We start from the raw sequence: 24,873 nt of genomic DNA, 5'->3' as shown, positions 1-24,873 counted from the left end.
CACCTGGAAATCATTGTCTGTCTGTTTTGTATCCACCCTGCACTGCATGCACCTGTATTCACTCACCACTTTGCCACAGGAATAAACAGATTACTATGCAAAAACAAATAAGAAGCAAGTTAAGCTTTAGTTTACACAAAAAACAGCAAGCGTCAATACTTCATAAGATAAATCACACTTCTCATCATCATCATTATTTTATTGGTAGGTTATGCACTTACACTTCCGATTCAGTTTTGTCACAGTGTTACTGTCGTACCATTGTGTGCGTAATGACGTTGATGTTTTAAGGTTACATTTAAACTGCTGTTATTTCCAAACGGTTCAGGTTGCCCAAATGGTTTAGGTTTTCAACTGAAGATGGGAAAAAAAATAAATAACTTCAATGAAGTTTATATACATGAAAAGCATACACAATTGTAGATCGGTCCATGGTTTGTCCACCAGATGTATTACTTGAAGTATTTGGCAATAAAAGCAGAAGCTATATCTTTGTACGGAGTATCGGAATCTGCCTTGGTCCGGGGTATTCTGCAGACCCTGCGGAAGCGCGGAGACCGGAGGAGCAGGTTTTGTCCTAAACCCACACAGCTGGAGGACAGCCAGTACAGAGCCATTGACTGTAATAAACAAGGCAGTATATGAGTCATAATATTTAATGGTCAGCTATCGAGGCAATAAAACCTTAAAATGGGCAGAATATCCTATTGAATGACAAAATTATTAATAAATCAGCTGAATCTTTGAGATGCCATACCTTCTTGACAGTCGTTATTGTAGTTCACCAAAATCACTGTAGGTGACAGTTCAGGACTGTACTATGCTGGCAAACCTAGCTTAAACAAAAAAAAAAAAAAAGAAAAAAAAAAAAGAAAATTGCCCTAGAGTCACAGGCTGTTCCCCTGCAGCAGCATAACTGGATATGATAAGCTTCTGAGTCTACCATTATATCTTCTCTTATGTGAAACTGCGATAGTAATGATAATGCAGTGAAAGTGGATAATGCAGTGGATATATCCGTCCTCTGACAATAAATGTAAGATTCCCAAAACATTCCTGAAATGGGTGACCTATCACTGCAAGCACAAACAGGTTTTAAATTCAAATGTAAAACAGCAGGCAGAGATGCTGCTCTCCGATTGGCCAATCACAGGTCACAACATCACCACGGCTGGAGCCTCATCACAAAATATTGATGCAGTCGGAGCCGCCAAATTGGGATTTCTGCTTAAATGGGACACAACTCTGGGAGACGGTTCTTCCCAATGCTATTTATATTGTTTAATTGGGATACAGTATTTTCAAATGATGAACGGAGATTGCTTTTCAGAGCAAGACAGGTTCGCGTAGCACAGTGCAGGGAGTACGTGATTACGCTGTGACTTGCGGAAATTGCGTAAACCATGTTGAACTCTTGAAGGAGCTGGAGTCTCCTGTGGTTCCTCAGGCTGCTGTTGCAAAGTCAACATCGCAGGTGCCTCGCCTTTTGATAATATGCGATTTCATTATTTTTCATTTCATGCAGAAATAAAAAAACAGCGATTCATTTTGTTAAGGAATTAAAAAAAAAAAATACAGAATTTAAAAGTAAATTAACATGTAATCTCAAATGCCTCTCATTTAATTGGGACAGCCCTTATTCAGGATATTTTTAATTCTCTCGAGGCGTCCCGATAAAGCGGCGCCGACTGGAATGAAATCCTGATAATTATATTGATATTGAAATGTTGATAATGAATCCGCTAACAGGTAAATCTCTTACAACATCAAGAGGGTCTAAACTACCTTGGGTTCAATGTTATAGTTGAGCAAAGCGGTGGATATACAAACTACTCAATACAATCTACTGCTGTTCATATTCTTGCCAAAGCTGGGTTTGAAACACGGTAAATAATGTCTATACCAGGGCACAAATGCATCCATCAGAATCTACTGGCAAGCAAGCCATGAAGAAAGAAATACATGATCCCATATCCTTACTGGCAGTGGCAGTCAACCATTCAAATTCAAACAGTCCTTCATCCACACTGGAAATGACCCGGAGCAAAACACAACTCCTCCCTCAACACAAACATCTGCACTGCCCTCTTTCATTACCATTAGAGCAATCACAAGGTTTCAAAATAATCAATCCAAATTCTCCAGCAAAATGTAAATCTATTAAAAAACACATGGGATTAATAGTTATTTCATAATGCCCACAGCCATTGTGATATTTCAGCATGTCGTAACATAATTTTTAAGTATGAAGCAAATAAATGGAGAGTTAAATGCAAGGATGTTTGACCTTGCTTTTGAGCAAAGCTGCTTACTACTTACCGAAGGCACTGTTGCAGCAATCGGTATCATTACCAATGAAATTCCACGGATGAAGTTGGTGACGTATTTCTGAAATTTTGTCAGTTCAATTTTCCGTAAGGCAAAAATCTACAGGAGAAAAAAAAGAGCAATGGGGATTCAGATTGAGCTGTGAGGAAGAGAGACAGCAGTATCTTCATTCAATCGCTTTCTTTCCTGAAAACCTCTTTAATCTTTGACTTCAAATGCTTTACTTCAAAAGACAATTTATCAGAGCTTGCAACAATTGTAACTGTGAATACTTATCACAGATTCAGTTGGGTCAAAAAAGTAATTACACATTTAAAAGCACTGTAGTTCAATTTCACACGTGTACTATTTTGAATTTCCTCATGGCACTTCTGTTGCGAGGTGGAAAACTAATCCATGTCAATTTCAAATATGGGTTTGTCTGTCTGTGACAGAGATCAAATGATTCTTGATGTTAGATCTCCCTCCCGATCTGCGAGGCAGCTGCATAAAGGGAACAGAATATCCTGGACTAAATGGCACAACAGTTTATTCCCAGGGTTAGGTGGAAGTTGGCCATCTAGAAAGGGGGCAAAGCTATATGAACTCAATGACTCAGACAGGAAACAATGTTGCATCCGCGGATTGAAGGAGCGGATGCACTCGTTGACCGAGGGGTCATGGGTGACGTTATAAAAAGGGGACGTAGTGATGTGATCTGTTCCTTTGTGAATGGTTACGTTAAATGACTGGAAGGAGAACCTGTGCTGTGAAACGTGAGTGTTTAGTTTGTCGTTAATAATACTGTTTGTAATTATTTGGACGGGTAACATGATCTGGAGTTGTTGCCAAAGGCCAGCACTAAATCAGGATCAACAACACTGCATTTTTGTTGTCACTAAAGAACTGTATTCACCACGAGCACTAGAGCCTGCACTGTGGACTGGTGTTTGTGTTTGTATTTGTGTTATGTGTGGGTGAACTGAAACAAGACTGTTATTATTTCATGGGCCAACCCGCGGATTATAAATAAGCAATACACACTGCTGTACTGCTTTATTAACATTGTTACTGTTTACTGCTGTTAGCCATCAGGCACTGGATTATACAATTAAACCTTCACTGCACCTGGATTATCGTTGTTTGTCTGATTATTGATCACCTGCACACTGTTAACCACTTTGCCACACTGTCCTATCGAAAAACTAAGATCATTGGGAGAAGGGTCCTAGTCTCTGTGGGATATAAAGCAATCAAGGCCTGAGATGTAAAAGCAGGACACACATATGCAATGCAAGTCAGCATGTTTACCATTTGTTTAATAGTATTTGTTTCTTTTAATTTTGGTTTCTGTCACCTTATGATAGATATTCGGGTGTTAAAAATTGAAAAGGATGAAAAATGCAGTGATCTAAACTCACCTCCACAATAACCAAGTTAACAAGTCCTAGGGAAACTGGCATTACCCATAAAGTGTCAGGCATTGTGAGGTCAGGAAACCACAGGGCCCCACCTGTTGCTAACTCTTGCTGAATGGCTGAAAGCAAAATGAGAACCACATTAATTAGACACAGGATCGATATACATATAGATTTCCCCTGTACTACTATCTGGGTTATTTAGTACAAATTGCCAGGAAGGAATAAAATAAGTAACGCTTAGTAAAACTGCTCCTTCCTGTGCAGCTAGTTTTATACCATTCAAATATTTTTCAGAAAATATGGCCTTGGGGTTTCTTTGAACAGCCTCTAGAGCATGGGAATATCCAGAGCTGGATGATTTTACATCACTGTGTTAATACCCCTGGGTTGCACCAACCACTTAAACTACTGCAAGTCCCAGGATGTGATAAAATACACATTGGTTGCGTCTTAAAAACGGCAGTGTCTTTTCTCCCTGTCATTCTGGGCTTATTTGAAAGGATGTCCTTGTTTTTGCTGCTTTGTCCCAGAAAGGAGTTTTGAACAGAACGTTCTTTCTGGTTTAAGGACCCATTGTGAAGTTTGCTGTAAACAGCCCAGCCAATCTGTGTGCACCATTCATACACAATTCAAGACTCGTTAGAGTTGAGGATTTCTGACAGATTAGCCGTTTCAAACTAAACATTCTAATGCTTGAGCAAAGCATGACGGTGCACACCATTTTTCTTTAAAGATAAAACACAACGTAACTTGATTTACAGTAAGTAGGGTTGGAAGGCTGTCGTGTTTTGTTTTTTTTTTCCTCCTGAGAAAGGCTATGCCAATTCCCCATCCTCCTCTGCAATAAAATATTGAGAGAGACCTATCATTTTGTGAAGAGGCCAGCCTCCTGATCCTATTAAACTAGAACAAATCCACCAGCACAGTGGAGTCGCACGAGCCCCTGGTAGCCATCACTAAGGTAATAGAACCCGCTTTTGAGTTTAAATAGTGAACACTGACCAGAATGTGTGTGCTGTATGTCAAAGAGGGTAATCAAACTAACTCATTATAGGGATGGTGGTATGGAAACAACTGAATGGTGAAATACCCTGTGTATATAAATACAAAATGCATTTTTTATTTAAACCGAGGCACATGTTTCATATTCTCAGGTCCCCTAAATGGTCTTTTTTTTACTGCTCCTTTATGTAAAAAGTTACAAACACTGGTAGAATAATTGTCTTTTGTAAAGTATGAATTTGAAAAATTGACTCAATGATCTATTGTGGCTGTAGTTCTATTTCAGGAAGGCATGTGTCAACTTTATTATTATTATAATTTTTTTATATAAAGCACCCACTGCCCCCATTTCCCCCTTCCCAGTGCACTTTTTCTATGCTTTCTGCAAATGCTTATATCTGTCAGCCCATAATTGTGTATCAGCAAAAAGTTGTTAAAAGTGATTATATCTGCAGATTACCAGTACAATGTAGAGCCTTTGTGTGTTTTGGGGTAGTTAGTGGGATTTTAAAGACGGAATTAACGGGATTCAAAACAGTGCAAACAGTTACCTTTTGCCGAGACAGTCACTCCCAAACTCAGATTTCTCATCGCAATGGAAATGAAAACCCACATCGGAATCTGCACCCAAATCACAAGGCTGGCTTTAAATGGGTGGCAGTTATCTCGGACGTAGAGTTCAGACACTATCCTGCGCAAGTTCTTCTTAAAATGAAAACTGGCAGAAGAGAAAATATTGTTGGTAAACAATGATGGACATGGTAAATGTCAAACATGGGTACATTAGCTTAGCTGGTTGGTTCAGTGTTGCTAGCTGTAACTGCAGACAAGGCAATGGTTCAAAAGCTCATCTTCAGAAAACCAAAGTGGTTTTTAAACAACCTACAGCCACTTGTGGTGGTAAAATTAAGAACAAATGCCCCAGTTTGCCATTCTGCATTGTTAGTAAGAGGATAGTATATGTATGGGTTATCACTGCAGTTGTGGGACTGACTGTTTCTTAAAATTATTTGAAGATGGGATACGAAGAGTGTCAGAGTGATGTAAAATGGTTAAAAAATGCCACACTCCTCAAATGTTCTACATTAGATTTGGAGTTGAGAACTCTTTGTGTCACAGATTACAAATTATAAAACAAGCCCAATTAATCTAAAGGATGATTATGAAGTATTTACCGAGCAATCTTCTCTGACCACCCCAGCTGTTTGGCCCGGACCGAGACCTCATAGCGCAGACGCTTCGCCAAGCCTTCTATTTCAGGCTGTAACGTTTCAACCTAGCTGATGAAAACAGAAAAAATAGGTTACTTTAGTAGGCCTCCTTTAACTCTCCTCAAAACCCATTGCGTAGTTTTTACATTGAATCTTGATGGCTTCAATAAAATTGACAGCTTCTCTCATTTAATTTTGGGTTCATTTGGGGGTTTTAGTGCTTGTGAGGGGCAATACAACTAGCAGAGCATGTGAAAAATAGCGTCAGAGAGTCATTTCTTCACAAGAAACTGTATTTGACTGTATACTGTACTGACGAAGTAAATTTGTCTTCTCAACAGATTAACATATTGGTGTATTACAGTGTACATCTAAGACATGGACAGACTATCAAAATGCATTCAGTACACTGCACTGTTAATTCACATTACATCCAGAGAAGTGCTGCATGCAGTACATTTCTGTAAGACTCTTGTAAGTCCAGTACCCACCTTTGCTATGATGGACATTTGATATGCAGCCAGAGGGAGTGTAATTGCTGTCCTGAGAGCCACCGTTGTGCAGAGAACACTAGCCCACCATGGCAACCCTGTTGTCTGCTGTACAACTACCAGGACGTTCTCCATCATGTGGACCGGTGCCGAGTCTGCAATGCTCTCATACCACCCTGGTCTCTCTGCAGCAACTGAAGCAGCAGACAGCATGGGACCAGAAGTCAATGTCCTTCTCTGATCAAAGAGTGAGCTCCATGCCAGTCTGTTTTCAAAACCACCGGCCACGTACACAGTTTGTGAATGTTGTCCATCCCTTAAACCTCTTCTCTTGGTATGGACGAAGGTGGACAGCACTTTCTTCTGTGACTTCAACCGACATTCATGCTTTGATATCCTTATAGGCATGTGCATCGCTCTTGAGAGATGCTGATACAACATTTTGTACACCCTGCAGGCCACAGAGAAAATTGAAAAATACTATTTAAAAAAAAAAAATCATGCATTATTCAAATTCTTTCATTTTTTAAAATTGGTATGAGTTTTGTTGCTCACAGAAGGTTTTAAACTGGCAACACTAAGAACACAAGTCTTCTGTTTATCCACAGAGAAAGAATAGCAGTAGCTAAGTGAGTTTGTGTTTAAGCCTCCAGTGAAAGTACCACCATCTTCTAGGGGATGCAAGAGCAGTTCTGTCTCTCTACAATCCCATCTTTCTTTCAGGGTGTAGCACATGATCCTGGCACCACTGGATTGTGTGGTGGTTTGTGACCTTGCAAATATGAAATTCGAGTGCATTAACTCACTGTGCCATCTATCTTTGGATTACAGAACCTCCAGAAGATGGGAACTTTGCCTACAAGGGACGTCTAAAATTAAATAACTACTATGGAATGTGTTTCACCTTTAATGGAACTACCGTATAGAATATAATATATTTGCAAAAATTAACTTATTTGTTTCCATGGATATTGAATCCTATACATGTCTACTTGCGCAATTTTGCAAATTTTAGGTTACTTTTTCTAGTAGGGAAGTAAAAATTAACCCCAGAACAGGGAATAGTCCCCAGAGGCATATTGTTCTTAATCTTTCATTAGAAATAGTTTGATCATTTAACCTACTTGACTACATCAACCTACACACCGCGCTCTGATGTCACTAGTGTAAATCATGTTGAGTAACATTAATTCGCATCACTATCTTCAATGGAGAGAAATACACTTCGAAAACCTGCTCAATCCACTGATCTTCAACTAAACCGACTTTTAATAGCTCGTATCGTTTATATAGTGAAAAAAATACATATGCAATTAGAAGCAATTCGATCATACAGGCAAAGGTGAGGAAAACTGCAAATATACTTTCTCAATCAAGGATTACAAATTACAAAAGGTCAGAATCGTTTACCTTCTGAAGCAGAAGACTTCCAGGTATGTGAAAAGTGACGTAGAATCCTGTTCCTTTGCAACGCATTGCCTGCTGTTTACGCATGCGCAAATTAACTGAACCGACAATCTTGAGAAACGACAATTTGCAAACAAATTAAACTTCTTGTTGTATGGCTTTATGTATTCAGATATTAACATTATTACACCAGTCAGAAACAAATACTCATCTGTTAAGTTAGTGTTTTTTTTTTGTTTGTTTTTTTGTTTTTTTTCCAATTGAGACGCCGCCTAGTGTACAGTATTACACAATGCCAGTTGTGCTAGAAGTAAGTCAAATCATTTTTTTTCATTGCTTTGTATTATACGGACAAATGCGTGCATACAAAATATGAATTGCGTTCATTTGAGCTGTCATCATGGTTCACAACAAGACATTCTAGACAATCTAATTTTGAGTCTGTGGGAACTTTTTTTATATAATGTTTTGTTGTACCAGGTCCCAGACAGCAAGCACTCCGAGTTGTCAGCTTGTCTCTCTGCTCTTACCTCGTGCAGTTTATGAGAAGTACACAATTAGATTTCTTGCATGTTTAATGTTATTTTTCCATTCAGAAACAGATACTCTTAATGAACTGTATTAGAAATGTGTTCTAGAGTTATGCTGGAGGCCCGTGACGATTTTCATAGTGTTTAATGAAGTTGTTCAAATGTAATGCTAATAAAACAGCTAGCAAAAAGGGAAATAGTGATGTTTTTCCTGTTTTTATTATTATTTGTTTATTTAGTAGACACCTTTATCCAAGGTCATGCACACCGCAAGTGGACGTTTTAACCACAATACAAGTGCCAGGTCACAATCCTTAACTCAAGTGCATCACGCAACACTGCCTGTTACATATACTGTACATCAGGTGCAATACAGCCTAGATAACAGGGAAGCAACATGTGCATTAATTCCATTATTCAGATATATATATATATATATATATATATATATATATATATATATATATATATATATATATATATATATAATGAACTAATTAACTTCAATAAATATATAACATTTAAATAAATAAACAAAATTCATTCAAAAGTTGTGCATGCTGATGTGCTGGTGAGGCCAAATCTAGACTGATCTTCAGAGCCAGCATTGCATGATATAATAAAAATACAAGTTTATATAAAGTAGTGTTAATTAGAATTAATACAGATTCAAAGATAGAAGTATAAATGATGTCACAATATATAGAACACCATTACATCATGTAAGAATAAATCATGGATTTGAATGTAAACAATAACAAGTAGTTGTCATGCCGTCAAAAACCTATAAATACCTCCAATGTTTTGATTCAAACACAGGCTCCCTTGAGAAAGATATGTACAACATATCGAAACGTTGGGCAGCTGGCTCTTTGAGCTATATATATATATATATATATATATATATATATATATATATATATATATATATATATGTATATACATACATATATATATAGCAGCGGGAGAGCTGGAGACCTGGGGAGCGTGAGAGCAGGAGAGCTGGGGAGCGGGACAGCTGGGGAGTGGGAGAGCTGGAGAGGGGGAGAGCTGGGGAGCGGGAGAGCTGGGGAGCGGGAGAGCTGGAGAGCTGGAGAGCTGGGGAGCGGGAGAGCTGGGGAGCGGGAGAGCTGGAGAGGGGGAGAGCTGGGGAGCTGGAGAGCTGGGGAGCGGGAGAGCTTGGGAGCGGGAGAGCTGGGGAGTGGGAGAGCTGGAGAGGGGGAGAGCTGGGGAGCTGGAGAGCTGGGGAGCGGGAGAGCTGGGGAGCGGGAGAGCTGGAGAGGGGGAGAGCTGGGGAGAGCTGGGGAGCTGGAGAGCTGGGGAGCGGGAGAGCTGGGGAGCGGGAGAGCAGGAGAGCTGGAGAGCTGGGGAGCGGGAGAGCTGGGGAGAGCTGGAGAGGGGGAGAGCTGGGGAGCGGGAGAGCTGGAGAGCTGGGGAGCGGGAGAGCTGGGGAGAGCTGGAGAGCTGGAGAGGGGGAGAGCTGGGGAGTGGGAGAGCTGGGGAGTGGGAGAGCTGGAGAGCTGGGGAGCTGGAGAGCTGGAGAGCGGGAGAGCTGGGGAGCGGGAGAGCTGGAGAGCTGGGGAGCGGGAGAGCTGGAAAGTGTGAGAGCTGGTGAGCGTGAGAGCTGGTGAGCGAGAGAGCAGGAGAGGAGGAGAGCTGGAGAGCTGGAAATTGAATGGATTATTGGTGAAACTGGACAACAAACTATTGGAGAAGGTATTTGGACTACAGCTTGGATTGTGATTTGGGTTTTGAAAACGAGGTAACAGGCTTAGCCTGCCTTGTTATTAGCTAGAGACAACTTCTGTTTAGGTAGGTTTTGCTTATACTCTTTTCGTTATTGTAAGTAATAAACACACTCTATGGCATTTCCTTGCATACTGGTTGTCAAGTGTTTGTTTGAAGAAGGAAAACCTGTGACCAGAAAGCAGTATGCAATTTTTTGGTTTAGAATTAATGAAATTGTAAATGAAAGTATGTGACCATTAACACACTGTATTCTATTTCACCCTAACTATTTCCCTGATAATAGGACTTGTGGTCATTGTGATTGCACAGATTTTCTTCCTTCAAGACAAGATTTCACCTGAAGATAAAGGGAAACCATTGGCTGTGAATAACAAGTAAACTTAATGTTGACCTCAGTCAACAGGGTTCTGTAGAGTCTGCGTTTCTCCAGGGAAACAGCTCTTCATTTCAGACTGTATTGAATTAAAGCCTTCAGCTCCAGGGAAGCTGCTCCCACACTGCCTGAGTCTGATACAATGAAAACTTATTTGGCAGCCAAACGAATGCCTGAAAAACACCAAAAAAATTTGTGCCATCAACATAACTTGCTGGGTATGAAACCATAACAAAACAGAGTGCACAAGAAGCAATACATTTCAACAGTGTAAGCATTGGCTTAACTTTCCATTTGTATTTGGCATTCACAGGAAAGCATTCAAGAACTGCACTTAGTTTTTTTTTTATTCTACAATGTCATCATGGGCCTGGGTAACTATTTTGCGGCTTACATGTAGCTTTGTTGTATGAGCGTGGCTGATTGCTCGAATAGACAGGACGATAATACAGAAAGGATATGAAGCAGCAACTCCAGATGAGGTCATTCCTCTTTTTCCTGGTCTCATACAGTTAATTATAAATCCTGAGGTAAAACTAAACATGGGATTCAATTGTAATTAAGGTCTTGCTATCCTTGTAGCAGCTTCTATGAACTACCAATTAAAACAAAAACAAAGATAACTGATGGGTTGTTTTTTAGTTTTTTTTACTGCGTTGGCATTAAATAATCGCACACAGTTATCACAGTACAAATGTCTGTGTGTAGACCAAGAGTACAGCATCTATTGTAGTCCTTCACTTCTATTTGATTCCCCCAAATCATGTTGAACCAGCTGAGGTGAAACCATATAAAGTTTGGTTTTTCCAATTTGACTGGATCTGATCGATGTTTGTCAGTAACATGAGGACTGGTTCTATAAACATGTAAATATATCTGCACTTTAACCAGATTTATACAGAGAGCAATGTATACTTCTGCATGGCTCGTGCTTTTTCTAGGACCTAAGGTTGCAGCAGACCAGAAAGAAAATGCTTGTGTATTATTATTATTTATTTATTTGGCCTTTAACCAAAGCGAGTATTGTGTGCTACGATATATGTTTGTTATTGGCCATTAAAAGACCAGTGGTAACTATACAATTAAATAATTGGTTAACTCCGGAAACAGCGCTACCCATCTATTAACTTTTCATCCTGTGTATAGTGGGGTCGCCATGGCGATATGACAGCTGAGGTTACACACTTTTTTTCAGGGGCTATTTGCATGCATACAGGTTCGGAGCTGGCTTAGAGTGCTTCACAAGTGTAAACAGGTGGCTCAGATGATAAGAATCTTTTATTCCAATTGACTCTAAGCCAGCTCGGGGTCAGAGTTTTCAGTGTAAACGTACGAATATGGTCACTTCAAGTTAAGAAGTAGAAGCAGCAGTGCACATGTGAAAGAATGAGAGAGCTGTGATTAAGCCCCAGAAAAAAAAAAAAAATGTTTCCATGTATCTGAACTATAGGAAAAGAATTTAGGCTATTATGTCCAATTTTAGAATTAAAATTGAATTAATATGTGCAATAGATTTTCATTTAATTAGCAGGATAACTGTTTTGAATAAATGAGTCAGCAAATATTAGAATACCATAGCCACTAGGGGGTGTACAACTGTACTGTATCAGTGCCCTACCATATTAAAATAAGCAGTCTTGAAACAGACATTTACAGTCCACATTTATATAGGGGACAGAAACCGCTGCTAATCAATAACAGAAGCAGACACAGTGGCTGAAACAGGGAAATATTGAACAAAGAAATATAACCCACAGAACAGAATATTGAACAGACACAAAATGATATATCATAAAAATAGAGAAACAAAAGGAGAAACAAATAAGTCATATTTTAGAAACTTGAGCAGTAAAAGAGAAAAAATATCAAGCTGCTTAAATATAAAATTTTACCTGCTTTCTTAAATTGTGCATTCACCACAATACTCATATCCAGAAAATAATAAACTGCGTCCTGCAGTTTTTCATCTTAAAGAGCTTGATTTATAAATTTGGAGTATTTCTCTTTGTGACACTTTTGTGTTTGTTTCACATGTGTTGCTCAATTTATTTTGTAAATATGTCACATTCTCTAATAGTGGTTTTAGGAGGAATGAGAAGAAAACACGATTCTCAAGCAAAGAGACAGAGAGGAGCACTACATTTCTCTAAGGGGAGTTTAATAATGTAGTTTAAATGTTTACAATTGACAGGAACATTGTTGTGGTCTGGTGTTTGTCTGAGCTTTCCAGCTAAAAAAAAAAAGCCTAGTCAGACCAAGAACATGTTAACTCCTCATACAATCACAGCCCATCAGAAAATCTGGACATGTTTATCCAGCTTTCAAAAAAGTGGTTCTTATCAAGTACTTGCACTGTGGCTTCAAATGTAAGCTGTTTTCGGGGCCTGAAGTTGAACCAACTAAACAGTCAGAGAAAGGTAGTTTGCAGAACAGCTTACTTTCACACAAATCCTTTGACCACATTGATTTACTGGTGCACAAAGGAGGGAAGAGGATTAGTCTCTCACGGAAAAGGCATTTACTGCACTATATTTACAGCTGTATTTCCTTGTTTGTTAATTGTTTATTTTAGGCTGGCTGTAACTGAGCACACTCGCATTACAATACTGTTGACATTGATATTGTAATGCTATAATAGTGAAAAAGGTTCCCCAAGCTATTAAGTTCCAGCATTAAATGTCTGACTAAGGTTTAACCATTAAATTTATGAGGTGTTTTCAGAACGCTAGTATCTGTAAAGTATTACCACCTGGTAATCAGCCTGGACCCGAAGGTATTAAGAACATAAGAAAGTTTACAAACGAGAGGAGGCCATTCAGTCCATCTTGCTCGTTTGGTTGTTAGTAGCTTATTGATCCCAGAATCTCATCAAGCAGCTTCTTGAAGGATCCCAGGGTGTCAGCTTCAACAACATTACTGGGGATTTGGTTCCATACCCTCACAATTCTCTGTGTAAAAAGTGCCTCCTATTTTCTGTTCTGAATGCCCCTTTATCTAATCTCCATTTGTGACCCCTGGTCCTTGTTTCTTTTTTCAGGTCAATTCTTTTAGCCTGTCTGCATACGACGTGCCTTTTAAACCCGGGAAAATTCTGGTTGCTGTTCTTTGCACTCTTACTAGAGCAGCAATATCCTTTTTGTAACAAGGTGACCAGAACTGAACACAATATTCTAGGTGAGGTCTTACTAATGCATTGTAGAGTTTTAACATTACTTCCCTTGATTTAAATTCAACACTTCTCACAATATATCCGAGCATCTTGTTGGCTTTTTTATAGCTTCCCCACATTGTCTAGATGAAGATATTTCTGAGTCAACATAAACTCTTAGGTCTTTTTCATAGATCCCTCCTTCAATTTCAGTATCTCCCATATGATATTTATAATGCACATTTTTTATTGCCTGCATGCAATACTTTACACTTTTCTCTATTAAATGCCATTTGCCATGTGTCGGCCCAGTTCTGAATGCTGTCTACATCATTTTGAATGACCTTTGCTGCTGCAACAATGTTTGCCACTCCTATTTTGTGTCATCTGCAAATTTAACAAGTTTGCTTACTATACCAGAATGTGCTTGTTACAATGTTTTTTTGTTACCTGTAAATGGCTTAGCTGTCTGGGGTTTAGTCAGACCAACTAAAAAGTTAGTGCTCCTTTGTTTTCTTAAAGGACTAATGGCCTATCTTAGTAAATTTGTAAATAAAAGTGCGGCAAGGCGCTGAACTGCAGTTACGAACTGTTTGTGTTTGTTATTTCTGCTGCTGGCCACCCTTGATCACCAGTCACATATATATCCATATATAGTACCATATATATATATATATATATATATATATATATATATATATATATATATATATATATATTGGAAAATTACACTCTTTATGCAGGTCAATGTCTACTATTCTGAGCTGCCTAAAAGCTCAATCGTGTCCTTGCTTCAGCGAACAAATAAAACACTGTTGTAAACTGTTTTGAGTTACTGTTATACACTGAGTGTGAGAACAGCAACAATTTATTTGGTTAGCCATAAAGAGTGGCACTGGAGACCAATACACAGTCTGTCCACACAAGGAAGCCATTATGCTGTTTTCACCTTAAAGTGGAAACCTGTTCTCCTTGGGTGGAAAATGTAAACTCCAGTAAGTACTACTGTCTTGTCCATTTTTCAATCCCTGAAGCAACAGTTTTCTACTATAAGCCTACTCACAGCCTTGTAGGGGAGGTCCTAACCACATCACATAAATCTAGCTGAATGAGCTACTAAGGATTAACAGAACCATGGTGTGTACAAACTCTCGCTCAAAGTAGAAGCAGAAAGTGTAAGTACAATACTTGCAAGCACAACTCAGTTTTTCTTATTATTTTTGATATGTTGTTGTTCTACAATTGGCCCATTTGGACTATTTGACTTTGACTCCCACAAAGTTCACTTCCTCTGCTACAGGTAATACTACACTAGCATTCCATACTGGACACAACACTCTTGAAACCAAATACTATCATCAAATGTACTGTATTGTGTTGGCAGGATAAATAGGGTTCACTTGAGCCAAAGTAAAACAAACAAAAAAAAATAATTGAAAATTCTTGATCACTTTTGGGAGTTGTTAAATATCAGTAGTTTGTGTTTGTCTTAGATAAGGAAGTACCTGCCAACCAAGAGCTTAGTAACTGCTGAATTGCCTGTCCTGACTGAAATTGAAGGGAGATGCATCTTCACAAGACATGGAATTTACGGAGTAAAATAACTGTCAAAAATACTTGTGTGGTTAAAAAAAAAATGTTGTACCTATAAAATACCTGTCTGCGAAGAAATAAATAATAATAATAAAATATATTTCTAGACTCGTAAAAAAGATTTGTACCTTTAAAAAGCATTTTGTGAAGTCGTAAAATAAATGTGTACATTTGTAAAAAAATACATTTGTATCCAAATGTATGGTTGGACTTCAACGTTGCAGTAATGTTAATTTGTATGTTTTGAAAAACGTTACCAGTTCATTGCTGAATAATGTTGTAAATACATTGCCAAAACCTTGTCCCAACATTCTGAAAACATTCCCACAATGTTGCAGAATAAGTAGTAATTGTACTTTTACATTTCTACAACCTTATAAGAACAATCGAATATTAAAGAAAAATGTACAATACTATATTATTGTGATATTAACATCTTTATTTCTTCTCACAAAAATACAATTTGAGTACAAATATGAGAATAACTAAAGTTGCCAATAATAATACAACACTTTAAAACTAATATAGTAAAATCACTGTGTAAATTGATTTTTTTTTTAAATGTAGACCTAGCTTGACTTTATAATTTTATGTTTCTTAATTCAGCTTCTATATTGACATGAGTTTCCAGAGCTGAATGTTGGCCCCATGGAGTTTTAAAGAACAGCTGGAGCCCCCTTGGCTCCATGTGTTTCATCTGCTTTGAGTCAGAGGATGACACAGGGTGGCTGGACTGCTTGTCAATCCTCATAGTCCTGACTTTAGGTTCCTGAAAAGAGTATGTTTTACATTAGAAACAATGTGAACTAGATGCCATTGTTTTCACACTTGTAAACACAAGCTCCTATGTGGTACATGTATTATGTACAATACTTTAATAGCTACCTGCAAATTTCTTAGGCCAGTTTGTGCATAAAACAATTATTTTCACATTCTATTTAATAGGTTTTGGGCCATTAAAAAAAAAAAGTATATATTATAACTATACTTTTCCTTGCACACTTTTAGCAGTTAAGGTAAATATTAGCAGATATTTTAAGCAGCAGTTTCCACAAGAAATCACAGAAAAACACTTATTTTTATTAAATAAATAAATAAATAAGTCTAAAGCCACAATCACGCTGCATAATTCAGCTAAATTTCAAATGTCTTAAATTTTAGAAAACGCTGCTGCAACTCCTAGAGCAGTATATCGAGTCAGTGATTTCACATACAGGAGAAGTTCTGACTTTTTTTTTTTACCTTCTTGTGGAGCTGCCTGGTTGTGAACTCAGTGTCACTTTTTAAACATATAAGATAAACTTTTTTTTAAAAAGTCGTGACGTAATTACATACAGCTGTTTGTTCGCTAGAATCCAATTAGCTGAAAACCTGATTTTCTACGATAAAAGTTCGCTAGAAATATGTTCGTCTTGTTGGAGGAAACATTGATGTTTGTTTAGTTGGCGTTATTTTACTTATTTGTTTGCACAGTGTCAATTGGAAACAACGGATATAAAAATAAACTATTAATATAAATTATACTAATAAAACGGTGGAACAGTACATGGCCAGTTGATAATGTGCATAGTACATAACTGATACCACCAGAACAACCTTCAAAGTTATTGCTAGTCATAACACAAACAGAGAACACGTGGAAACGCCTCAAACGCGTGATATTAATTTGGCCCTATTTAATTAATAAAGGTTTCGCCCACTTTGGAAGCGAGCCTGGGTTACTATAGACAACCTCGTAGCAATGCTGTAGTTGGCTGACACAATGTGCCGCAGTGTCGGTTGTGACGCGTGCGCAGTGATATTATCTTGTGAGGCTTGAGAAGGCTGGCCGAGTGGTCGGTTTAGACAAGAGAGAGTTTTCTGACGGAGACAGACGCAGAGTAGGGAGAGGGTGTGTGCCAGATATTGTGCTAGCGCTGCAAATAAGTATTAAGCTCTGTTATCCAGTCTACAGCCCATAGAAGGTAAGCGCTAGATATAAAATACAACTGTTTAAAAAATAACAGCAGCTTATTTTGCAAAGATCTTCAGAATTAGGATGAAGGTTTTTTTTTTTTTTATGGAAAATGTTATCACTACTGTGATTTGTCTTACAAATAACCACAATTTATGTATATGAAATGCCTTTGACAGTTCGTGAAAACCATGGTATCTAGTAATTGTAAATCGTATCGTGAGTCAAATGTTAATTAGATAGCAACTTAGTTTTCTAAACTTCGCAAATTAACCGGCGAGTGGGTCGCTTTGCCACATTATCAGCAACATTACTGATGTCGTCAAATTAGATCACTTATTTGGTGGTATTTTTTTTTAACATTAATTTGCGTAATATATTTTAGTAATTACTTGCTGCAGTGCATCCGACACAACTATGTGCAGAGAAAAGCTTGGGCCAGCGCTTGCCTAGGGTGAACGAAACTACCTGCCTGACTCATGACACACAGTAAGCTGGGTGGGCCACTCTGACGTACAAAAATACCAAAACGGCTCTCTTGGCTGTATGTTTCAAGTAATTTGTAGTGTAACAAACGTAGTATGTCTATTATGGTAGTTGTTAGGTTAGCTTCTGTTTTAATCTGATGATGCTGTCATTTTAAATTGGTGAGAAGCGACAAGTGCGGTAGTTAACTAATTAACTACACCGGGAGGTCATTTCAGTTTCAGTACCAAAATCGAAACTGAAAATGAGTGACACGGGGAATGCATGATTTTTCCTTCTGCACAAGCTACAGCCTACACCGCATCTGTTGTACTGTTTAACTCGGGAGGTGCAGGTACTTTGAGATTGTAGTGTTTCTAATTAAGAGGTGCCGATTATCCCCCCTACCACCCCTCCCCTCCCCATAAAAAAAAAATAAAAATAAATAATCTCTCTCTCTCTCTCTCTCTCTCTCTCTCTCTCTCTCTCTCTCTCTCTCTCTCTCTCTCTCTCTCTCTCTCTCTCTCTCTCTCTCTCTCTCTCTCTCTCTCTCTCTCTCTCTCTCTCTCTCTCTCTCTCTCTCTCTCTCTCTCTCTCTCTCTCTCTCTCTCTCTCTCTCTCTCTCTCTCTCTCTCTCTCTCATATTAATTAAACGAGATTCGAACGTTACCAGTATTGCGATATAATTATTCATTTCTATGGTTTTACTTAAACTAACTTAAAAGTGCATTTTATTAAGTTGTGGAATTAAAAAATCGACCGTGTAATTGCATATTTTCGTAGTCTTACGTTTTAAATGGCATTTTACAGCACGTGGTATTTAATTTCAGGCAACATTTCTGTTTCTTAAACTTAGGAACGGCGAATTTAAAAGTACAGGTTTACAGAATACAGCAAAAGTTGATTTTTTTAAAATGGCGGTTAATTTTACAAAACGGTTTTCCTAAATCCATGTCGCTAGCCAGTTTAATTTTACATGACGTAAAACAGTTTTTTATTCTCTGGGTATTACAAACACATTTTTAAATAACTAAATAGTTGCCAGTGTAAATGGTATGTCTGTAGAAGCAGCGGTATCGCTGAACCACACATTTGGAAGTTAGGCCTAGTGCGAGGCCGCCCTAGGGTTAGTGTACCGCGTGAAAAAACTACGAAAGTTAGAGAGTACTGTAGGAAACACACAGCCAAGTGTGCTGTCTTGTAGTACATCACAAAAGTCATATATGTTTGTGTCCATAGACTCGTGTGTGGTTTTGGTTATTGACTACACAAGGAAACCTAAGAATACGTTCGTGTTAATTACATAAGCAAATATGGCTTCCTGCATTTTACTTGGCAAAGGTGCTTTTAGTAAAGCTGCAGGATTTATAAAGCACTTGGCATTTAGAATGATGTAGAATTGTTTTGTGAAAAGAAATATTCGCACGATGTGTACATGTAGTAAACATAAATATGACAGAATACTGTTTTAAAGTCGGGGACCCAATAACTCGATGCATATGACTGATTTGAATAGTAATAAAGCAAGCATGATTACCATGAACTGTAAATACAGGACTTTGGGTTAGTCAGAATGTTCCCAAAGCTTGACTATGCTTTTGTTTAGATCTATTTTGTATGCATCACATAGTTGAGGTTGCTGTAGTGGTGGGTGGGATCTGTTTCTCTTGCAGGATTAGTATTGCTACAGTTACAAATTCTGTAAGTATAGGCTGATTGATCGTGATGTTTTTATAGTAATTGGTCAGAACAATTAGTTTGTTTTTGTAATGAACATTTGTCAGGCAGTGTTATGAAAAAAAGATCTACTCTTTCATAAATTAAATTGCTTGTCAAGCATTTGTTTGTGTGCCACTTTTATTTTGCTCACTTTGTGCAAATTATAATCCTTCCAGTGCTTGAACCTTCTAATTCAGCTGATGGTGTTATTGCTGTAGCTATTTTCTGCTGTTGGATTTGACATTTTGTTTTAACCTGCAAGTTTGTTGTACCAGGCTAATTCATATAAATGAATGGCTTTATTGCATATCTCTAATGGTGTTTTACATTTTTATACACCCTTCATACTATGATTCCAGTTTCTGTGTGGATTTAAATGTTATAAGGACTTATTTAAATCCACCCAATAATCAAAACTACTAACTGTTAGCAGTTGGTACTTTTTTTATAATGGTGCAGTTTAATAATCTTATCTGTAACAGAGGCATAGCACTTACTGAGATTCCACACAGCTTTTTCTCTATGTAATTAATACACCTCCTCATTTAGTTGCTCCACCACATAAAACAGGTGGTACTGCTCCTCTCCAGTGCCTTGGAAAGATTTGCATATCTTCATCAAAATTGTTTCAATAATGCAGAAATGAAGTTGCCTTAAAACCCAGACTGAGTGCTGTGAAGTGTAACTTTTTGAAATGCCTGTTTTTTTTTATCAGTTCTTTATAAACTGAAAAGAGGGTGGCGCGGTGGGTTAACGCTGCTGCCTCACAGCTCCAGGGTCCTGGGTTCGATTCTGGCCTCAGGGGTCGGTCTGTGTTGCGGTTGCATGTTCTCCCCGTGTTCGCGTGGGTTTTTTCTGGGTACTCCGGTTTCCTCCCACAGTCCAAAGACATGCTTTCTAGGTGGATTGGCCTCTCTAAATGGCCCCTTAGTTGCCCTGCGATGGACTGGCAAACCATCCAGGGCGTAGTCCTGCCTTGCACCCTATGTTTGCTGGGTTAGGCTCTGGCTCACCACGACCGTCTATAGGATTAAGCGGTTAAAGATAATGGATGGATGAATATTTAGAAAAAACAAAAGCCCATAAATGACATAAACTAATGATTTCTGGTCTGACAGAGTATTTCAAAACTGGATAGAATTCTTTACGATTTAGTTGTAATAAATGTAGTTGTGGTTGGTTATAAAATAAGTGGCATTCTTCCAGATGTTCCCAAATTAAGCCAGTTTTTGCAGCAACTGCAGAGGATCTAGGACAAATGATTCCAGCTTCACAGTGCAGTGGCTAAAGCAATGTTTGTTTACACCCAAAATAAAATTGCCCCAATGTGTCAGCTATACTAGTGCTAATTTTTATAAATGAAAAATATTTGAAATGGAAAATTTAATGACCTTTGCATTGGCCTAAATATTATATTTTTTAGTAACAATGCATTTGTGCAAACATGTCTTCCCTGCACTCAAAACAGTTTGTTTTTTCACAGGTTGAGGATGCCGGAAACGGAGCTTACAAACAAAATGCTGCGTGCGGTGCTGCAGTCCAACAAAAACGGGGTGTCCATGTTGCGGCTGCAGTCAGAGTTCAAATCCCTCACTGGGGAGTTCATTCCGCACAAGCAGCTGGGATACCCAACGCTGGAGGCTTATCTCCGCAGTATCCCTGCTGTGGTCAAGATGGAGATCACCAGGGCTGGTGAAGTAAGTAAATGACAAGATATGATGAGCAGTTGAGTTGCAATGTAATTTTATAATAAAAAAAAAAAACGTTTATAGTATTCCTGTCTGTAGTTTACTATAAACAGAAAAAGGTTAGCCTAATAAACGTTTACCATAAGGTTTTTTTTTGTATGAAGATAATTGTAATTCCATTTAATGTACGTTAAACTGTCAGACTGATTAAATAGGCAAAAGGTCCACTTCTACAGTAATTTACAAGTACCAAATTGTTTTTGTGTTAGAAAACCAGCCCTGTTTTGCTAGTGCAAAATTTTGGATAAAATGAAACCATGATGTCAAGTTTAAAAGCAAAAATATTGTTTAAAATCAATACTTGCCATGTATTAACTTACGGCTGCATATCCTTGCACATAGAACAAGCAGTGGCATTTGTAATTTCACTGTTTCGGGTGATCCTTGGCATTTTATTGTCTGTTCCAGAAACTCAGTTATGTTTTGAACTTCTCTGATCAGATTTAGATTTTACTCTGCCTCCTGTGATATTTTGGTCTCGCAGAAACACATGAATAAGTCTGGATGGGTGAAGTTTCATGGTATTTCCTTGGCATCGTATTGTTTTCCGACACTGCTTACACTGAGACGGGCATATTACCTTGAGGATCGCTCTGTCATTCCAAGTAACTCCCCACAGGACTGATGCTGTTTTTAGTGTGCTGCCAGGGCTAGAAGTGAACATAAGGTAATAGTTAGGATTTGCTACCTGCCTGGAAAGTGGTTAGCAAAATGGTCTTCGGTAGCAGTTTATTTGACTAAATTTTATATATAAAAATAAACACCTACCTACTGTTTTTTAATAGACTGAATACCCCAAACGATTACATAGTAGGCCTGTATTTAAATCAAAGTATTTATTGAAACCATCTTGTGCTCAACTAAGTAATGGAACTAATGCAATTCCTTGTCAAAAATGTATTTTGTTTTATCCTTTTAAGTTCTACAAGAATGCAACCATATCTGTCATCTAGCACTTGATATGCCATCAGTACGGTTAACCAGGTTATGTTTCATCGGTGCAAATTAAGTGGTATGAAATTATCCTCTTATCTGTCTTCAGTTGTTGACTGAGATTTCGGTAACTAACAAATCATACACACCTATAGACAGCGATTTTAAATAAAGTAATGTGTGCCGCATTATCGTTGAATCTGGCATTGTACGGCCTTATAAATAAGGTTACAACCACAACCGAGCTGTTTTGAAAATTTAAAGCCAATTCCAGCACAGTACTGCTACATTTAAAAGACTCATGCAACATGTTACACTAACTGGTTTGTTCATAAATATGTATTCTTGCACCCTGCCTTTTCACTGCATTTCTAAATGCTGTACAATTTTGGAGAAATTAACTAAGAAGTAATAACAGAATAAGGGATATCAAAAAAAAAAACTGGGTTTGTTTTATTAAACCGTGACATTAGCTAGTTGTCAGTTTATAGTTTTGATGGTTATCTATCTATCCTATCTATCTATCTATCTATCTATCTATCTATCTATCTATCTATCTATCTATCTCTATCTATCTAACATTTTGTGTTAAAGCACACGTTTCACTAGTTAAACAAAAGTACGCAAGGTAGTGATCTATTATAAAAAGAAAACAGATAAATTAATGCACCTCAAGATTGTATTTGGGTCATAAACACTTTAAAAATGTTTACGTCCTACCCCTATCAGCCTGATCGGCTAGCTATGGAAGAAGCTGATCTTCTGTTGGTTACAAAGAAACCCAGAAATGACTGCCTTAGAGCGAGAACCTTTGTCAAGACACAGGCTAATCTTTTAAACTGGAGGTATTTACGTTTTTTGTAAATGAGCAAATAAGTGATGGTGCTTTCTTAATACACAAACCTGACATTTTTAAATGCAGCAATCTAGTAAAGTTACTAAGGTGTTGTGTAATTTTATAACACTTCGTGGTCAAGCGTGTACTTGTTGAAATAGGTTTAAAAAAACAAACAAAAAAAAAAAACTGTTTAGAAGCCTTTCAAGAAACTTTCTCTTGCAAAAAAAAAAATAATTTATTTTGATTTGTGTTGCTGACCTAGTTTTCAATGTACCATATTTACATATTTTTTGATAAAGATTTTATATATATATATATATATATATATATATATATTAGTGATTAAACATGCACAATCCTTCGATTTTGTGACACTATTAAAACATTAAGTTTGACAAATGCTTTTATCAATAGAAATAAATGCTTATGAGATTATATAAGATATAAACAATTGTACAATTTTATTTAAAAATAAAATTAAGAATGTAAATCACATGGCAATGTGTGTGTATTTGTGTGTTTCTTTCAAGTGGGAGTAGTGCAAGGAAAGATTGTGTTTTTTTTTTCTTTTTTTTTTTTTTTGGGGGGGGCCGTAACAATCAGGGTATGAAGCCAGGGTCCCCCTGCTGCAGCGGTGTTCCAGTTAGCCATCCTGGGACAAAATGTGTGTGTGTGGGGTGTGTTTTTTTTTTTTTTTTTTTTTTTTTTTTTTTTTTTTTTTTAATTGCACACCCCTGGGGCCTGCAGATGGCTGCAGTAAGGCACTTTAACATTGAAGTTCCTACTGCAGATAACTAGAACCAGTCATGTTTGCTTTTCAGGTGGTGTGCTTTGCCACCGTTTGTCGTGAAACGGTCCATATTGCGCAACTAGTGGCTCGTCAAAGAACCTCAAAGAGGAAAAGTGGTGGATCCTTGATGGTTAATTGCCAGATGAGGGTGAAGCGGGCCACTCCTTTTATGCCAAATGGTAAGTGTACTGGTAGGTTTACTTACCATTAGGAGCTGCACTAATAAGGCTGCCAACATTTAATGGTGGAAAAACCTCTTGATTTACTATTAACCTTTAGAAAATCCATAACCTATAAACTAACACTGAGCAGCTGACAAGTCTATCATTTCTTGGGTTAGTTTTCTTTTAGTGTGATAAACTCAATTACATTCTGATCCAATGTAAAACAATATTGCCTTGAGTGCAAAGATTGGCTATGCCATGCAATTGTGTGTGTTTTTTTTTTTTTTTTAAATGTACTTACCATGCCAGCACCAGTATATCTGTGCATACAAGCACCTGTTAAACTACAGCCTCCACAGTGCTTGTGACTGGCATCCAGTCATATGATATGAAGGGAAGTTGAGGCATGTACAAGTCTGAGATGGGGTGTTCCAAAGTATCTTTGGGTCCTGTCTTGCTAGTATGGTGACAAGGTTGGGGGGTTGACTATCAAATACATGACAATTGGACTCCTCTCCCTCATACTGTGTACTCCAACATATTTTCTTTACCTAAGTCTAGAGACTGCATAAAAACAATTGAGTAAGCCAGGTTGCATTTTTAAATCTTGGTTCTTTTAGAGGTAGTCTTGCAGCCAAAGTTTCTGATTCACACCCTGTGCAAGTGCCATGTCCATTTGATCCCTATACTTGCTGTACTGTAAGCAAGATAAAAACCTGACCTATTTCTGAAAGCCTCAAGGGTACATAGTATACAGGAAACTCAACTATGTGTAAGACTTTGTTTGTTTTTGTTTGTTTGTTTGTTTTGTTTTATTTATTTATTTTAATTTTAGAAGGTGGTGTTCCATTTAATTTGATCACACTATAGTCTTATCGGGTCTTGAACAGACTTTCCTGTGGAAATTGCATTGCAATATCAATTCATGAAAAATTAGTTTGGGCACAGAACAACTTAAGAGTATCCAATGTCTGTTGGACAAGATCAGTACCTCAAATAACATGCTCCCAACGCCGCTGTGCAAGGCACC

At 37.9% G+C, this 24,873-nt stretch overlaps 2 protein-coding genes and 1 long non-coding RNA gene across 6 annotated transcripts in view; 1 reads left to right on the top strand and 2 right to left on the bottom strand.

The window, feature by feature from the left end:
* Positions 1–184: 184 nt before the first annotated feature.
* On the bottom strand, positions 185–7,889 carry LOC117409469 (cytochrome c oxidase assembly protein COX18, mitochondrial). Of its 2 annotated transcripts, XM_059001846.1 has the most exons (8): positions 7,843–7,889; positions 6,433–6,883; positions 5,906–6,006; positions 5,282–5,448; positions 3,729–3,844; positions 2,320–2,427; positions 758–832; positions 505–620 (listed from the first exon to the last, which is right to left on the bottom strand). In XM_059001846.1, the coding sequence occupies exons 2-7, from the start codon at positions 6,871–6,873 to the stop codon at positions 791–793; spliced, it is 975 nt and encodes a 324-aa protein (XP_058857829.1). In that variant the 5' UTR covers positions 6,874–6,883; positions 7,843–7,889; the 3' UTR covers positions 505–620; positions 758–790. The 2 variants fall into 2 exon arrangements, with proteins under 2 accessions (XP_033871472.1, XP_058857829.1); XM_034015581.3 differs by lacking the exon at positions 758–832 and having other exon boundaries at positions 185–620.
* A 7,841-nt stretch (positions 7,890–15,730) lies between these two features.
* LOC131705243 (uncharacterized) lies at positions 15,731–16,521 on the bottom strand. The gene is made up of 2 exons (XR_009310257.1): positions 16,475–16,521; positions 15,731–16,001 (listed from the first exon to the last, which is right to left on the bottom strand). It is a non-coding gene; the product is annotated as an uncharacterized LOC131705243 (long non-coding RNA).
* A 417-nt stretch (positions 16,522–16,938) lies between these two features.
* LOC117409461 (tudor domain-containing protein 7B-like) overlaps positions 16,939–24,873 on the top strand; it is a 44,159-nt gene continuing 36,224 nt past the window's right edge. For 2 of the 3 annotated variants that reach the window (XM_034015568.3, XM_034015566.3), the window contains exons 1-3: positions 16,939–17,196; positions 20,854–21,067; positions 23,711–23,858. In XM_034015568.3, coding sequence (XP_033871459.3) covers positions 20,861–21,067; positions 23,711–23,858 — 355 coding nt within the window. In that variant the 5' untranslated portion in view covers positions 16,939–17,196; positions 20,854–20,860. Of the gene's footprint in view, positions 17,197–20,838; positions 21,068–23,710; positions 23,859–24,873 lie in introns of all 3 variants that reach the window. The other variant, XM_034015567.3, reaches the window with a different exon arrangement.

This window comes from Acipenser ruthenus, chromosome 2, assembly GCF_902713425.1.
Source record: "Acipenser ruthenus chromosome 2, fAciRut3.2 maternal haplotype, whole genome shotgun sequence".
In the NCBI taxonomy this organism is placed as follows: domain Eukaryota; kingdom Metazoa; phylum Chordata; class Actinopteri; order Acipenseriformes; family Acipenseridae; genus Acipenser; species Acipenser ruthenus.
The sequence above is the reverse complement of the archived record's forward strand: the minus strand, read 5'-3'. Positions and strand labels throughout refer to the sequence as shown.

Bases quoted from the DNA above. Each gene is read 5' to 3' on its own strand.
- LOC117409469 (XM_034015581.3), bottom strand. From the start codon at position 6,873: ATGTTGTATCAGCATCTCTCAAGAGCGATGCACATGCCTATAAGGATA. The intron at 3,845-5,281 runs GTAACTGTTTGC...TTTTGCTTTCAG, and splicing joins AGTGACTGTCTCGGCAAAAG to CCATTCAGCAAGAGTTAGCA. The intron at 621-2,319 runs GTAAGTAGTAAG...TGTTTATTACAG, and splicing joins TTGCTGCAACAGTGCCTTCG to TCAATGGCTCTGTACTGGCT.